Source organism: Canis aureus, chromosome 19, assembly GCF_053574225.1.
Source record: "Canis aureus isolate CA01 chromosome 19, VMU_Caureus_v.1.0, whole genome shotgun sequence".
Classification (NCBI taxonomy): Eukaryota; Metazoa; Chordata; class Mammalia; order Carnivora; family Canidae; genus Canis; species Canis aureus.
This window is the reverse complement of record NC_135629.1, coordinates 46,032,791-46,048,248: the sequence shown is the minus strand read 5'-3', so window position 1 is coordinate 46,048,248 and position 15,458 is coordinate 46,032,791. Positions and strand designations below refer to the sequence as shown.

The 15,458-nt window shown below is 52.5% G+C and overlaps 1 protein-coding gene across 11 annotated transcripts in view; it reads left to right on the top strand.

Moving 5' to 3' along the window:
- Window positions 1–6,803: 6,803 nt before the first annotated feature.
- MAST3 (microtubule associated serine/threonine kinase 3) overlaps window positions 6,804–15,458 on the top strand; it is a 39,108-nt gene continuing 30,453 nt past the window's right edge. For 9 of the 11 annotated variants that reach the window (XM_077859408.1, XM_077859404.1, XM_077859406.1 and 6 more), the window contains exons 1-2: window positions 6,854–6,907; window positions 13,449–13,480. In XM_077859408.1, coding sequence (XP_077715534.1) covers window positions 6,869–6,907; window positions 13,449–13,480 — 71 coding nt within the window. In that variant the 5' untranslated portion in view covers window positions 6,854–6,868. Of the gene's footprint in view, window positions 6,908–13,448; window positions 13,481–15,458 lie in introns of all 11 variants that reach the window. The other 2 variants (XM_077859415.1, XM_077859414.1) reach the window with 1 other exon arrangement.

The following is a 15,458-nucleotide window of genomic DNA, read 5'->3' as shown; positions in this document are numbered from 1 at the left end:
GTGACAGCCGCATGAGTAGCCTGCTGCTCTGTGCCCTGGCCTTGGTCTCTGGCCCTCTCTAGCTGATGTCTGAGACTCAGGTGCCCAATGGGAGCCCCGTGTTCTTGGATGCCTGAGTCCACTCTCCCAACAAATCCTTATGAAGTGTTCGCCGGATGCCCCCTCCCCAAATGCCCACCTCCCCCAGTTTCCCAAACTCCAACCTCAGGTTCCTGAAGAGCCCCTTTGCTTCCTTCAGAAGACTAAGCTTGGTCTCTTCTCTGCATCTGTTTCTTGGCATCTGGAGGGTCTCCGCTTCTGAATCTTTCCCCCCTCTCTCAACAAAGGCCCAAAATGTTGGTGGAGAAGGGTTGATTCCTGCTACAACGTGGATGAACCTCAAAACCCTCACGCTGTGTGAAAACAGCCAGACACAACAGCCCACGTGCTGTTTAATCCTAGGTACCTGAAGAGTCCGGAACAGGTGAATTCAAAGAGACAGAGAGATGAGTGGGTGCCAGGGGCTAGGAGATGGAGATTGGGGAGTTACGGCCTTGGGGTGATGAGAATGTTCGGGAACTAGACAGAGGTGATGGTTGCAGAATATAGCGAGTGTTCTCAATGCCATTGAACTGTAGATTTTTAAAACGGTTTGTTTTATGTTAGGCGATTTTCTTTTTTTCTTTTTTTTTTTTTATGATAGTCACACACACAGAGAGAGAGGCAGAGACACAGGCAGAGGGAGAAGCAGGCTCCATGCACCGGGTCTCCAGGATCGCGCCCTGGGCCAAAGGCTGGCGCTAAACCACTGCGCCACCCAGGGATCCCCAGCGATTTTCACCTCAAACAAAAGTGTTCATGGAACACGGAGGGGTGGGGGGGAGACTGAGGAACGTGGCCAGGGTCTCTCCTGGAAGAGCATCTGGGGACTGAGGCCCAGGTGGGCTGGAAGGAAGCCCATTCTCAGAGGCGCCCTGTCCCCAGGGGCAGCTGGGCCAGTCAGGGTCAGGCGCCTGGGAGGCCATGAGGTCAGAGCCAAAGGAACAAAGAGGCAGTGTCCCAGGCCTGGCACAGTGGGGACGGGGACCCCGTGACCCCGCACAGAGCAGCCTTCACGGGCAGCAGGGCCCAGGCCAGGCCAGGGGGCGGGGTGGGCTGCAGAGCTGATGTGGAGGAGCAGAGACAGAGACAGAGACAGATTGAGAGAAACATAAAGAAAGATGGAAGAGATTGGTTGGAGACAGGGCCAAATCCCTGGCCTCCTCATGATGATCGTGAGGCCCCCTACCCCAGTGGATACCATCTATGTGCCCCATTTCACAGAAGGAGAAATTGAGCCCCGAGGTGCCCAGACCACTGGAGTCCCCTGCTGCACATGAAGAGACAGATTCAGACAAAACCCCCAACCCCACCCTGGTGAGCCCAAGCTTTGCTTGGGAGTAAGCCTCATGCCCCAGGGCTGCCCCTCCACCCAGGTTGGCCCTTCCAGGCCTCAGCTACCCCATCTGCAAAACGGGCTGTCGTGAGGATAAAGGAGGGCTGGCTCCTGCCAGATAATGCCCCTCACACAGCCCATATAATTAATCATTGTTTGGGGGACCCCCAGTGGCCTCTACTCTTGTCGCAGCTCTTTCCCAGCCCCCAAAGTCAGAGCAGCCACCGGGAAGACTTTGAGCGGGGGAGGGAAGTGGAGGCGGGGGCCCAGCTGGACACAGATGCCCCCCAGCTCCTTGGTGTCACTGCTGGGTGCGGGGAGGGGCAGAGGCTGGGAGTGTCCCAAGGGAGAGTTGGGAGGGATGCCCAGAGAAGGGGGCTCTGGCACTGCGTGTATAGATTGAAAGAGCATTCCTGGCAGAGGGCACAGAAAAGGCTTAAAGGTTCAGGGACATGCTTTGGGGAGCATCAAGATGAACATGGCAGGTCCGGGACTCCACAGGAGAGATGAAGGTGGTGAGGCAGATGGGGACCTCAAGGGCCAGGCTAAAGGGCTGGGCTTTCTCCCAAGTGCACTGGGGAACCGTAGCAGGTGTGTGAGCAAGACTCCAGCCCCACGTGGGGTGGTGTTTCTATGCTGATCAAAGTCGCGGTCCGAAGCTAGCCCCAAGGTTCACTCCATTTCACCTTCCCCTTCACTACGCTTCACCTTCCCTGTGCCAAATCTGCACACCCACCTGCCTCAGCCTGCCTGCCTCCTACTCCAGGAAGCCCTTAGGGTGCCCTTCTGGGCTCCTCCCCGCTGCCGCCCCAGAAACACAGCAGGGATACGCCCCTAGGGTAGCCCTACTTTCAGATGCCTCACTAGCTGCGGGGAAGGGGGGGCAGGAAGGACTGGTTAAAAGGGGCCCCCGGATATGGAAATGGAAATCGTGACAGGAGTGACCACAGAATTTCCCCCACCCTCCTCGGCTTCCGTTTTCTCCCATCGTGAGTGACCTGCAGTGGGAGGAGTGGCCACTGAGACCCTAATTCCCCCGGAGGGCATCTAAGGAGAATGTTGAAGGTTAAGTAGGAGTTAGTTTGCAGGCAGAAAATCTGTTAGTTTGTTTATCAAACACATTTGTAGGCATCATTCGCCAATAAGAATATTTTTCATTCATTCAACCAAGGACTTTCTGATGCCTCCAGAAGATCATCTGAGGATGTTTTAAAGAATACACAGGACGGGCGCCTGGGTGGCTCAGTTGGTTGAGCATCTGACTCTTTATTTTGGCTAGGTGGTGATCTTGGGGTGATGGGATCGAGCCTTGCGAGAGGTTCTGCGGTCACCAGCACAGAGTCTTCTTGTCTGTTCCGCTCACTGCTCACTCTCTCTCAAATAAATAAATAAATAAATAAATAAATAAATAAATAATACATAAAATATTTAAAAAATAATAATAATACACAGTAGGTGGGGGTGCCTGGGTGGCTCACTTGGCAGTGGTTAAGTGTCCAACTCAGGTCTTGATCTCAGGGTGGTGAGTTGAAGTTCTTCGTTAAAAAAAATACACAGAAGTTTATCAAGAAAACAAACTCTCACTCCCAGATGCCCTTTAGAGACATTTGAGGAGGGTTTTGATGGATGTGTAGAAGTTCACAGGGAAAAAATTTATTCAGTCAATAAGTGTTCTCTGATGCTTCTCAAGAAAATTTGAAATTATGAAGGATGCATAGGTGTTCACTAAGGGGAAATTTCACTCATTGACTCATTCATTCATACAGTCAGTCAGTCAGTAAATATCCCCTGTTGCCCATTGAAGGTGTCATCTTGGAAGTTCTATGTAGGATTTCTCCAGATGGAGCAAGAGCATTTGATACCTCTCTGGTGGCTCTCCCTCCAGCAGCTCCCCATCTGCCTGGTCTCTGTCTGGTGCAGGGAACCTATATTTCCCCAGGATTCTAGCCAAAGTCTCCAAGGAAGACTGCTTGGCTGAGCTTGAGTTACCCGTCCTCCATGAGCCAATCACAGTGGCTGAGGTGGATGAAAGTCTCTAGGTCACATGTCCTAGACTTTTGGACTCAAAGAGAATTTTTGGCAAAACAAACCACAAATAGAGCCATTGGGCCCTACAAGGCGTGAGCTTCCCATCACTTGAGGTAGGCAAGCTACAGCCTGAAGTCCATTTAGTGAAGAGTTGCCAGATAGAACACACCCAATTAAATTAGAATTAGCATGTCTATTTACTAAGGATTGCATGGGACATTGTACTGAAAAAGTATTCATTGTTTATCTGAAACTAAATTTAACTGGGTGGATGTACTAATTTTCTAGGGCAGCCGTTAACAAAAAGGCTGAGCGGCTTCAATAAGTGATTTATTTCCTGGGGTGCCTGAGGGGCTCCGTTGGTTAAGCCTCTGCCTTTAGCTCAGGTCATGATCTCAGGGTCCTGGGATCGAGCCCCACATCGGGCTTCCTGGTGAGCAGGGAGCCTGCTTCTCCCTCTCCCTCTGCCTGCTGCTCCCTGCTGCTTGTGCTCTCTCATTTTCTGTCAAATAAATAAATAAAATCAAAAAAAGAAGGAAAGAAAAGAAAGAAAGAAAGAAAGAAAGAAAGAAAGAAAGAAAGAAAGAAAGAAAGAAAGAAAGAAAGAAAGAGGAAAGAAAGAAAGAAAGTTAGTTTACTTTTTTACAGTTCTGGATGCTAGAAGTCCAAGAACAAGATTTTGGCAGGTTTGGTTTCTTCTGGGGTCTTTCTCCCTGGCTTGCAGATGGCATATTCCCAAATGTCCACATGACCTTCCCTCTGTGCACGTCTGTGTCCTTTTATTTATTTATTTTTTAAATATTTTATTTATTTATTCATGAGAGATAGAGAGAGAGAGGCAGAGATACAGGCAGAGGGAGAAGCAGGCTCCATGCAGGGAGCCCGACATGAGACTCGGTCCCAGGTCTCCAGTATCACACCCTGGGCTGAAAGAAGGTGCTAAACCACTGAGCCACCCAGGCTGCCCTCTGTGTTCTTATAAAGACATCAGTCATATTGGATTAGGATCCACTCAAAATAACCTCATTTTACCTTGATTACCTCTTCAGAGGCCCTATCTCTAGGGCACCTGGGTGACTCAAGCAGTTAAGAATTGCCTTTGGCTCAAGTCATGATCCCAGGGTCGTGGGATGGAGCCCTGCATCAGGCTCCCTGCTCAGTGGGAAGTCTGCTTCTCCCTCTCCCTCTGCCCTTCCTCCTGCTCGTGTTCTCTCTCTCTCTCTCTCAAATTAATAAATAAAATGCTTTTTTTTTAAAACCATAAAGGCCCTATCTCCAAATACAGTCACATTCCGAAGTAATGGTGCTGAGTATTTCAACACACGAGTTTTGGAAGAACACTACTCAGCCCATAACAGTGGCTGCTTTGGACTGCTCATAACAGTCTGGCAGTTTTTGAAAAAGCTGAATATAGAGTTACCATACAACCCAGGAATTCTACTCCTAGGTGTAAACCCAAGAGAATCAAAAGCATATTTCTGCATAATAACTGGTGCATGAATGTTCATAGCAGCACTATTCACAAGAGCCAAAAAGTGGAAAAACTCAAATATCTATTAACAGAAGAGTGGATAAACAAAATGTGGTCCATCCACACAATGGAATATTATTCATCCATAAAAAAGGAATGAAGTACTGATTCAAACTCAATCAGTTTGAATTCAAACTGATTCAAAACATTGTACCGAGTGCAAGAAGCCAGACACGAAAGGCCGTGTGTTGTATGATTCCATGTACATGAAATGTCTAGAACTGGCAAATCCATAGACACAAAGCTGACTGATTGTTGCCAGGGGCTGGAGGTGGGGGGGACCGTTTGTGACTGCTCGTGAGTAAAGGTTTTCTTTGAGGGTTGATGAAATGTTTGGGATTAGATAGTGGTGGTAATTACATAACTCTGAGAATATGCTAGAAACCACTGAGTGGTATTCTTTAAAAAGATACATTTTAAATAAATAAATAAATAAATAAATAAATAAATAAATAAATAGATATACTTTATGGTGTGTGAATTACATGTCAATTTTATTTTATTTTTTAAAAGAGTTTATTTATTTATTTGACAGAGAGAGAGATTGGGAAAGCATGAGCAGGAGGAGTGGGAGGCAGAGAAGCGGGCTCCCCACTGAGCAGGGAGCCTGAAGTGGGGCTGGATCCCAGGACCTTGGGATCATAACCTGAGCCAAAGGCAGTTGCTTAACTGACTGAGCTCCCCAGGCGCCCTATATGTCAATTTTAAAATGTGGATGAGAAAAACAAGTGTTGTCAGGGCGTCCTTTATTTTTATGTATCAATCTGGCCACTGTAATTTGGTAGGAGCCTAGAGAACCTCAAAGGTTATTGGGTCCCCCCTGGGGTCTCCTCTCACCTGAGAAGAGACAGTAATATCTAGGTCTAGCAGTGGGCAGCCAAGGGGAACTGCAGCTGCAGAGACAGTGGGGGTCCCAAGGAAAGAGAGAACATGGATGCTGTCTTGGGATTTGGGGTTTTTATCTGCAAAGTGAGGCTGATCGATTATCACCAGATACCTGTGAAAGGCGGTCCTCACCAAGCACTTAGCCAGGTGCCCAGGTGGCTTGGCAAAAGCAGCCATCCTCAAAACAGAAACTGGCAACAACAGCGGCTGCCCATTCTTATAAAGAAAGTTTTATTGGGACCAGGGCTAGGATTAGGGTGAAACAAGTGAGGCAGGGTCAGGGAAGGGCGGAGTCTGATCCTATCTTTACTTGAAATTTTGATGTTTAGTTCATCACACATTTTTTGCATTTGTTTAGAATCTTTTTCTTTCAGATTTTATTTATTTATTTGAGCGAGAGTGAGTGCACAAGTAGGCAGAGAGGCAGGCAGAGGGAGAGGGAGAAGCAGGCTCCCCACTGAGCAGGGAGGTCAAGGTGGGGCTCCATCCCAAGACCCTGGGATCAGGACCTGAGCTGAAGGCAGACGCTTAACCAACGGAACCACCCAGGAGCACCACCTTAATTTAGATTCTTTAAGTTATGGTATTAAAATCTTGTGTATCTTAATTACTGGTATTAGTGGGTCCTCTTAAATGTTGCAGGGAACGGAGTGCCTCATTCACTTCACCCTAGAACCAGCCTTGTTGTGTGCCCTGGGCACATTAATGAACTTCTATGGGCCTCAGTTTCTTCATCTGCAAAATGGGGACGATAATGTTCCCTTACGTCTGGGTGGATTCATTGAAAACCAAAAAAAATGTTTTCATCTTGGCTGTGGGGGGCGGGTAGGGTGGGGCTGGGAAGGGCTGTCCGGCGATCCAACGACGGAGGCGGGGCCCTTCGAGGAGGGCTCCGCGGGGGCGGGGCTAGGCCGCGTCAGCTGACCGGCTTGACCAATGGCGCGGGGTGGCGGGGCTTGGCAGGTTGGGGCGGGGCCGGGGGCGGGCCGGGCGGTGCGGACTAGCGGGCCATGGACGAGCCGAGCCTCCTGCGGCGCCGAGGGCTCCAGGTGAGGCCCCTGCGTGGGCGGGCGGAGGGCACAGCGCGGTGGACCTGCCCTGGGTGCCGGGCGCGGGGCTTCGGTGTCTGGAGAAACTGAGGCGGAAGGCGGGGCGCGCGCTCCGATCGCTCCCTCTGCCCACCCGCTTCTCAAAGTGCTTCTTGCCGGGTGGGAAGGGGATATGCCCCGTTTGACAGATGGGGAAACTGAGGCACCAGGCGCTACGGTGGGAGAAAGGGAGTGAGGGCTGCCCCCCTTGCCACCAGCTGTTCTAATACAAGCAACAGCAGCCCTTGCGCGCTCACCATATGTTCATCCCTGTATTAATCTCTTTACTAGTGATACATTACTATTAATTAATGTGTATTATTGCCAGTCTCGTGCCTTTGCTGCGCCACCGCGCCCCAGCCTCAGATCACCCCTAAGGGTAGCCGGGGAGGTCGGGGCTGTCCAGGCGCCCGTTTGTCAAACGAGGAAACTGAGGCTGGGGTCTGGAAGAGTCACAAACTCGAGGTGGGCCGACAGGGATTCAATCCAGCGGCCTGAAATAGCTCTCTATTGCACAGAACACTGCCAACTGCCTGCGGGGGTGGAGGAGGAGGGCGGGAGCCACTTTTGCTTCTCTGGACCTCAGTTTCCCCATTTGCCATAAAGGCTTTCCTTCTCTGCCCTTTGGCCTGGGGTTGTGTTTGGGAGGCTGCGTTACCAGGAGGTAAGAACATAGGTGTCAGAGTTTGAGCCCACTCGGGGGCCATGTGACTCCGGTGGGCCACTTCTTTGACCTTTCTGGGCCTCTGTGCAAAGGGAATTAAGGTGATCGAACCAAACCCTCTGGGGCTTAGACCACACCCTTAAGAAGCTGCCAGGTTGCCGACCCGGGAACCCGAGATTCATCATTTACACAACGAACATTTATTGAGTGCCTGCTGTGTGCCCGGCAGCGGAGAGGCAGCGGGGTGTTCACCTCTGAAACCGCTCCCCCAGATCTCCCAGCGTGTTGGGAGCATCAGTGACCCCAGGGAGCGGTCAGCTGCAGTGTGGGACGCTCAGGCATACTTGGAAAAGGCGCCTGAACCAAGCGTTGCTGGGTGGCCTTGGAGCAGAGGAAGCAGCCGCGGGTGGCGGCGCAGGTGGCGGTGGGTGCATGGGGAAATAGAAGAGTCCGAAGGAGGCTAAAACCTAGAAAGGACTGGGCGGCGGGAGGGGGTTGGTCAGGGAGAGCAGGGGCAGAGCTGCGAGGCAGAAACACTCCCACCCCCGCCAGGTGTGGTGGGGGAGGGGATCCGACAGGAGGAAGTCCGAGGCCAGAGGCAGGAGTGAGGGGCCTGGGTGTAGAGGAGGGGGCGGTGAGCAGTGGGGTGTTGTGGGGGGACAGGCCCCGCCTGGAGCCCCAGTTAGATTCAAGCCCCGCCCGCGGCCTCTTAAAATAGAGAAACTGCCATCGGGTAGGCGAATGGGGGCGCTGCTGACGTCAGGAAGTGGGGGCCTGTTCCGTGGGGAGGAGGTATCCCTACCCTGATGACGAGTCCCATACTACAAAAGGGGAAACTGAGGCTCAGAGAAACGTAGCCACTGTTCAGGTGTCACAGCATGTAGGTGAGGTAGGCAGCATTTGAACCTAGGCAGGTCTGGCTCCCCCTCCAGACCAGCCCTGCACTAGCAGGTCTTCCTCCATGGAGACAGAGGGACAAGGGACTGCCCAGATGGGTGAGGGATTTCTGGGTGGAGGGCACAGCCTGTGCCAAGGCTCAGAAGCATGTAACTCTATGTGTTGTATGGGGAAACTAGAAGCTAGAAGCTATTTCTCAGCACTAGAACTGGGGGCGAGAGGGGACTGTCTGCGTCAAGGGATTCCAGCACCAATTTTAAAGAGGTTAGACTTTCCCCCTAGGGTGATGGGGAGCTATGGAAAGTCCTGGAGCTAGAGAAGACACACCAGACCTGAGGGCTTTGAAAGACTCCTCTGGAGCCCGTGTGGGGCAAAGAGGGAGCCAGAAGCCAGGGAGGGAGGGGCCTGGAGTGAACTACCAAGTAGGAGACAATGAAAATATATTTTTTAAAGATTTTATTTATTTATTCATGGGAGACAGAGAGAGAGAGAGAGGCAGAGACATAGGCAGAGGGAGAAGCAGGCTCCCAGAGGGAGTCTGATGCGGGACTTGATCCCAGGATCCCCAGATCATGACCTGAGCCAAAGGCAGACCCTCAACCACTGAGGCACCAAGGTGTCCCTAAGGTATAGTTTATTTATTTAAGAGACAGAGCATATGCCAGGAGGTGGAGCAGAGGGAGAGGTACAAGCAGACTCCGAACCGGAGAGCAGAGCCCACCCACGGGACTCCATCCCAGGACCCTGAGATTGTGACCTGAGCTGAAATCAAGAGTCAGTCAACCGACCAAGCCACTCAGGTGCCCCAGACAATGAAAATAATTTTCAAAAAATATTTTGTTTATTTATTCATGAGAGGGCAGCCCAGGTGGTTCAGCGGTTTAGCGCCACCTTCAGCCCAGGGCCTGATCCTGGAGACCTAGGATCGAGTCCCACATCGGGCTCCCTGCATGGAGCCTGCTTCTCCTTATGCCTGTGTCTCTGCCTCTCTTTCTCTGTGTGTGTGTGTGTCTCTCATGAATAAATAAATAAAATCTTTTTTTAAAAAATAAAATAAAATATTTTGTTTATTTATTCATGAGAGACACACACACACAGAGGCAGAGACATAGACAGAGAGAGAAGCAGACTCCATGCAGGGAGCCTGATGTGGGACTTGATCCCGGGACTCCAGGACTCCAGGATCACGCCCTGAGTTGAAGGCAGAGGCTCAACCGCTGAGCCACCCAGGCGTCCCAATGAAAATAATATTTAAAAATAAAAAGATTAGTATAAATAACAGCTGACGTTAACTGGCACCTACAGATGCAAAGCTCTGTACATGCATTTAATTCTCCTAAAAGTGCAAGATCAGTGCTATTATTAGCCTCCTTTTTCAGAGGGAGAAACTGAGGCTCAGAGTGGGAGAGTAAGAGATTTGGAATTCTAGCCAGTCTGGCTCCTGTGGGTACCTGGTGGTGGGAGGGCCTTGGTTTGGGGCATTAACTATACAGTCCCCTAAATGGCCCAGGAGCTCCCCCAGCCAGTCAGGTGGCAGCCTGCTGGTCAGAGCCAATCAGATACTCTGGAGGCTGACTTGCCAAAGGTCTAAGAGTCAATTCATAAAAACCTGAGGAAAGGTGGGGGGAAGGGGGGGGGTTCCTGTCAGTTACTGACTGATGGGGCAGGCAATAGCCGGTGGGAATGCTGGCCAACCTGCTTGTGGCAATGTAAGACGCTGGGAGGTGGTCAACAGGACCTGGTCTGGCCCTCCCACCACCAGTTTGCATTCTATCAAGGGAAGAGCTGGCAACTGGGCCTTACTGGTTTGGGTTAAGCTCAGTCTTTTTTTTTTTTTTTTTCATTTATTTATTCATGAGGGACAGAGAGAGAGGCAGAGACATAGGCAGAGCCACTCAGGTGCCCCTGGCAGGCCCTCAACCACTGAGCTGCCCAGACGTCCCTAAGCTCAGTCTTCCATGCAGCGCTTGCAGGTGCCAGTTAAAGTGAGCTGTTATTGCTACAACTACTATTCTTCTTATTATTTTTTAAGATTTTATTTATTTATTCATGAGAGATGCAGAGAGAGAGAGGCACAGACACAGGCAGAGGGAGAAGCAGGCTCCGTGCAGGGAGCCTGACACAGGACTTGATCCCAGGTCTCCGGGATCATACCATGGGCTGAAGGTGGTGTTAAACCACTGAGCCATCCGGGCTGCCCTATTCTTATTATTTTATCATTATTTTTATCATCTACCACCTGGACCCTTGCTTCACAAAGGGCAGAATTTTAAAACACCAGATCCCCAAATCCAGGGGCAGTAGAGGTGGCCAGGGCTTGTAACTGAACTTTGTCTCTGCTGCTGCTGAAGAGGTTCCCCGGAAGGTCCATCTTGCCTCCTTGTAGCGCAGTTCCACTTATTCTGCTCCTCCCCAAAGCCCTCAGGCGGGTGCTATGTGGTCCCTGCTGACTTTTCTCCCTGCACTGCAGCTGCCAACTTCCCCCAGGGCTTGGTGCCAACTGGGCTGAGTCCCACTTCCACCCTATAGATTCTCACTAGCCGGGGGAGGGGGAGGCAGGAAGTCTCTTGTCGTTCCCCACCCCCCTGCTGCCTGCTCCAGCCTCTTCTCTCCCTCTGGGTCCCCCCTAATGCCTCCAGTATGGAGGTGTCCACGCCCTGCTCTGTCTTCTCCAGATTGGGGGTTCCTCAGGATGGAGCTGAGGCTTCTGGCTGGGAGGCAGCTCGCCCAGCCCAGCCAAGAACAGAAGAGGATGCCGTAAATATTATCTTTAAAGGGCAATTCCAAGGGATCGGGCCCCCACCTACCCCAGTCTACGCAGGAGTCACTCCTTGGGGAACAGCCTGCAAAGAGGGGGCTGAGGGCGGAAGCAGATGGCTCTGGGAGCAGAGGGTCCGGGGGCGGTGCCGGGAGAGTTCCATGTGGTCCTAGCTTTCCATCCAGCCTTTGCCGAGAGCTGCCGACCTTCCCTCGCTTCTCTCTGCCACTTCACATCTTTCTGTATTTTGGAAGCAAATTAAAATTTGTGGTTCCACTGGTGGTTATTATTAACCTCACAAAATCATTGTCTTGGCTCTGATTTATTGAAGCCTCTCCGCCGGTGCCAGGTCCTTAGCTTGCTACTTGATTCCTCCCGGGACCCTGTGTCACCGGGAGGCTTCCCAGATGAAGAAACTGAGGCACAGAAGTGCGAGATTGCTTGGCACGGGTCACACAGCTCAGATGAGGGGGAGCTTGACTGGGAACCCAGGACTGCCTGGGGCTTTGGAAGGAGATGGCTGGGGTGGGAGGAGGGGTTGCAGCAAGTAGCCCTGGGGTCAGATGCCAGCTCCTCACTGTCTTCACAGGTTAGAGAGGGGAAAGCTGACATATGATCTCAAAACAATTGGAGGGGGCAGAAGGAGGCCTTAATGGTCGTGGTGGCTCCTGGGACTATAATGATCAATTGCCCTGAATGACAGGGAGCTTTCGATCCCCAGAAGCATTCATTCAGGGAGACAGAAACATCTCAGATGGCAGGTCAGCCTCTTCCCACCTTGAACAGCTCGGTTTTGTTTTGTGGGTTCAGAGTAGCTGGGGTCAGGCCTCTGAGTGACACCTCAATCCCCCAGACCTGCCCTTTCCCCTGTTGGGGGACCCAGCCAACCTCTCCCAGCCCCGTCCTGCGCAGGGCAGCTTCCGGCCCCCTTGAATTGGCTGCGGAGGTTGATGACGTCAATCGTTGCCATGGTGAACGCCCCGCTCTGGATGTGGGCAGCCCAGAGCCCACCTAGGTAAAAATAGTCATGTGTCCTCGACTGGAAGGCCCTGGTGTGTGTGTGTTGGGGGAGGGGGGGGAGGAGGGATGTCCAGAGACCTGGATTCCCCACCCTCTCTCTACCAAGAGACATGGGCAGCTGGCTCCCCTCTGTGCCTCAGTTTCCCTGCCTGTAAAATGACTCCTGCTCCTGGTCTGTTGTAGGTGGCTCAGTAAATGTAAAATCTATCAGATATTATGGTAGTCTGCCCAGGCCCTTGGTGAGCTCAACAACAACACCACAACACACAACAGCAACAGTAATACTGACTGCTCCTTATTACCCTGGACCCTCCTGATGTGACCTCCACATTAGAGATGGGAAAATCAAAGCACAGATAGTACAAGTTATTTGGCTCGAGGTCTCACACCCAGGAAGGAACAGCTAATAAATAGATCTGGACCCAGGTCTGAGTATCCCCAGGTTCTAAACTTGTACTACATGGCCTTTGGGGAATTTAAGGACCTTCTTGGGTGAGCCACATTTGAGGATGGACTCTGGGGTCACTGTGGACCCCAAGTGCTGGGCTTTTTGCCCTGGTGAGGACACCCAGGGTTGGTGCAGATCAGCTTGTTGAGCTCTAAAAGGGTCTTCAGTAGGGAGTCACAGATCAGGGCCCCCACTCCCCAGTGGTTCCCAAGATGCAAATCTGCATAGGCTTTGCCAGGTGAAGGAGAGGGGGGACTGCTTTCAAATCTGGGAGGGGGCAGGGTGAGGATGAGTCAAGAATCTCTCTTTTCTCAACAGATTGTTAGTATGTAACAACTATTGATATACTTCTTTATAAATATAACTAATTTGTTATTTAAAATAATGAAGCTATTTTTAGGTACAAGTAGGGTATGAGCTGGGCAGGGAGGTGATTGGGAGTCTGAGAGGGCTTCCAGGAGGAAGGGATGCCTGAGCTGAGGGGATGATGTATAATTAACTAACCAGAGGGGAGGGAAGGCCGTCCTGGCAGATGACAGAGCCAGTGCAAAGGCTCTGAGGCAGGGCACGCACGGCCCAGTGTGTTGGGCAGCAGAAAGGAGGCATTGTCCAGACCTGGTGACCAAGGGGCCAACTGGGGAGTGACCTGAGTGGAGGGCCAGGGATGTGAAGGGCTTGTCTCCTTGGGAATGACCCCTGTTTCCTCTCATTTCAGAAGGAGCTGAGCCTGCCACGCCGGGGACGTGGGTGAGTTCATCTAAGGCCAGTGGGCTGGGCTGGGCCCTGTGGTCCTGGGCACAGATTTTTCAGCAGCAGCTTCCAAATTGTGAATTTAATAGTTATAACAAAGTTTCTCACCTTGATCCTTTCCCCTTGTTGTTTGCAAAATGCTTCAGAAGTGCTTCACTTGGCTCTCACGAACTGGGAGGCCCGTGCCAATTTGCAGCTGAGACAGAAGTGCAGTTGGGTTGCCGCACTGGCACAAGGGCATCTGGCCTGGAAAAGGGAAAATCAGCTAGCATCTAAAGTCCAAACTGTAGAGTTACAGCCAAGTATTTTGGAACCAGCTTGCATGCCCCGCCATGATGGGGAACTCACTCTCAGGGAACACAGGTAGAAAAGTGTATCTCTTAGGGTCACTGTAGCATTTTTCTGGAGGCTGGCAATTTTTAAAAAGATGTTATCTATTTATTTGAGGGGGGGAGGACAAGCAGGGGAGAGGGGTAGAGGGAGAAACAGACTCCCCACTGTTCAGGGAACCCAATGCAGGACTCGATCTCAGGACCCTAGAATCACAACCTGAGCCAATGTGAGATGCCTAACCGACTGAGACACCCAGGGGCCTTAGGTTGTCATTTTTGGATCCCCAAAGCTCGCAGAACATTTTGGTCAGTGCCTTTGCCAGTTTACAGTCGAGAAACCAAAGCCCAGGACAGGGAGGGGTGCGCCTTGTGCCGATGCCCTGGAACTGTGTGAGTGTAGACACTCTTTGGGGGCTGTGTCAGCCTGAGGGGTGAGAATTCTCTTGACCTGCAGTGGTTTCACTTAACAAACTTATTTTTGAGTGCCTACTGCGTGGCGGGCCCTGTTCCAGGCACGGGAGACCCAGAGACAGGATCCAATGTTGGACCCTGCCCCTGAGCTCACACTGTCTTGGGGAGGGTGATGGCAAAGTGATATTATGCAGGGGGTGGAGGGGAATTAAACGGCTTTAGCCCTGAAGACATTGCTCCTCTTGGAGGAGGTGACATTTGAGCCTCGATCGGGGGGAAAAAAAGGAAGAGGAAAGTGGGAACGTCCAAGGGGAATGTCATTCCAGCTAGAGAGAACAGCATGGGCCAAGGTCCTGGGGTGCAAACCAGCTTGGCATTGGAAGAACACCATGGAGACAGGGGTAGCTGGAGTGAAAAGAGCACAGGGGAGGTGGAGGGAGAGGAGATGGAGCAGGTCCTGGGGCTGGGGTGAGAGTTTGAAATGTGATGATGGGGATGGGTCAGACTGGCCCCCAAGCCCAGACCATCTGTTCCTGTTGAACTGGGGATAGTGCAGCTGCTGGGGAGGAGCCCGAGGGGCCCAGCAGGGGCAGGGCTCCAACACTGACCAGAAGGCGGGCACTGTCCCTGGCCTTTGCCCAGGCTGGGGGCAGGGTGGTGGACCGGAATCTGGCAGAACCTGGAGGGCAAAGTCCTGGGCTACGGGGGCAGGACGAGGACAGAGACTCTGCTACCTGCCGTGTTCGTGACTGGGTCCAAGTGGGGTGCCAAGAGGGCCATAGCCAGACACAAACAACCCGGACTCTTGGGATATGCGCTGGGCACAGGGAGAGCAGGGCTGGGGGCGCCATGGGCGGTTGCGTAGGGACGGCTCTCGGGAGGGGGGCCCGTGGGACTCAGCTCGGATATGAGTGAGGGGGACGGGGACGACGCTCCTGACAGAGCAAAGGCCTGGAGGCGTGGGCCGGGCCTCGGGTGTGCGCGGGGATGCTGGGACGGCGGCGAGGGGCCCCGGCCGCTGCGCTGCGCTGCTGGGGGTGGGGGAACCCGGGCAGGACGCGCTCAGATCCGGGGTGCGAGGGACCCCCCCGGGGGCGGGGCGAGGGCAGACACCGAGCCGCAGCCGGGAAGGGGCGGGGCCAGACGATGGAGCAATACTGCCCATCGAGGAGGCCGTGACCGCCCTTCCTTTCCGGCCGCGCACCAGAGGGCTCGAGACCCGGCAGCCTCGG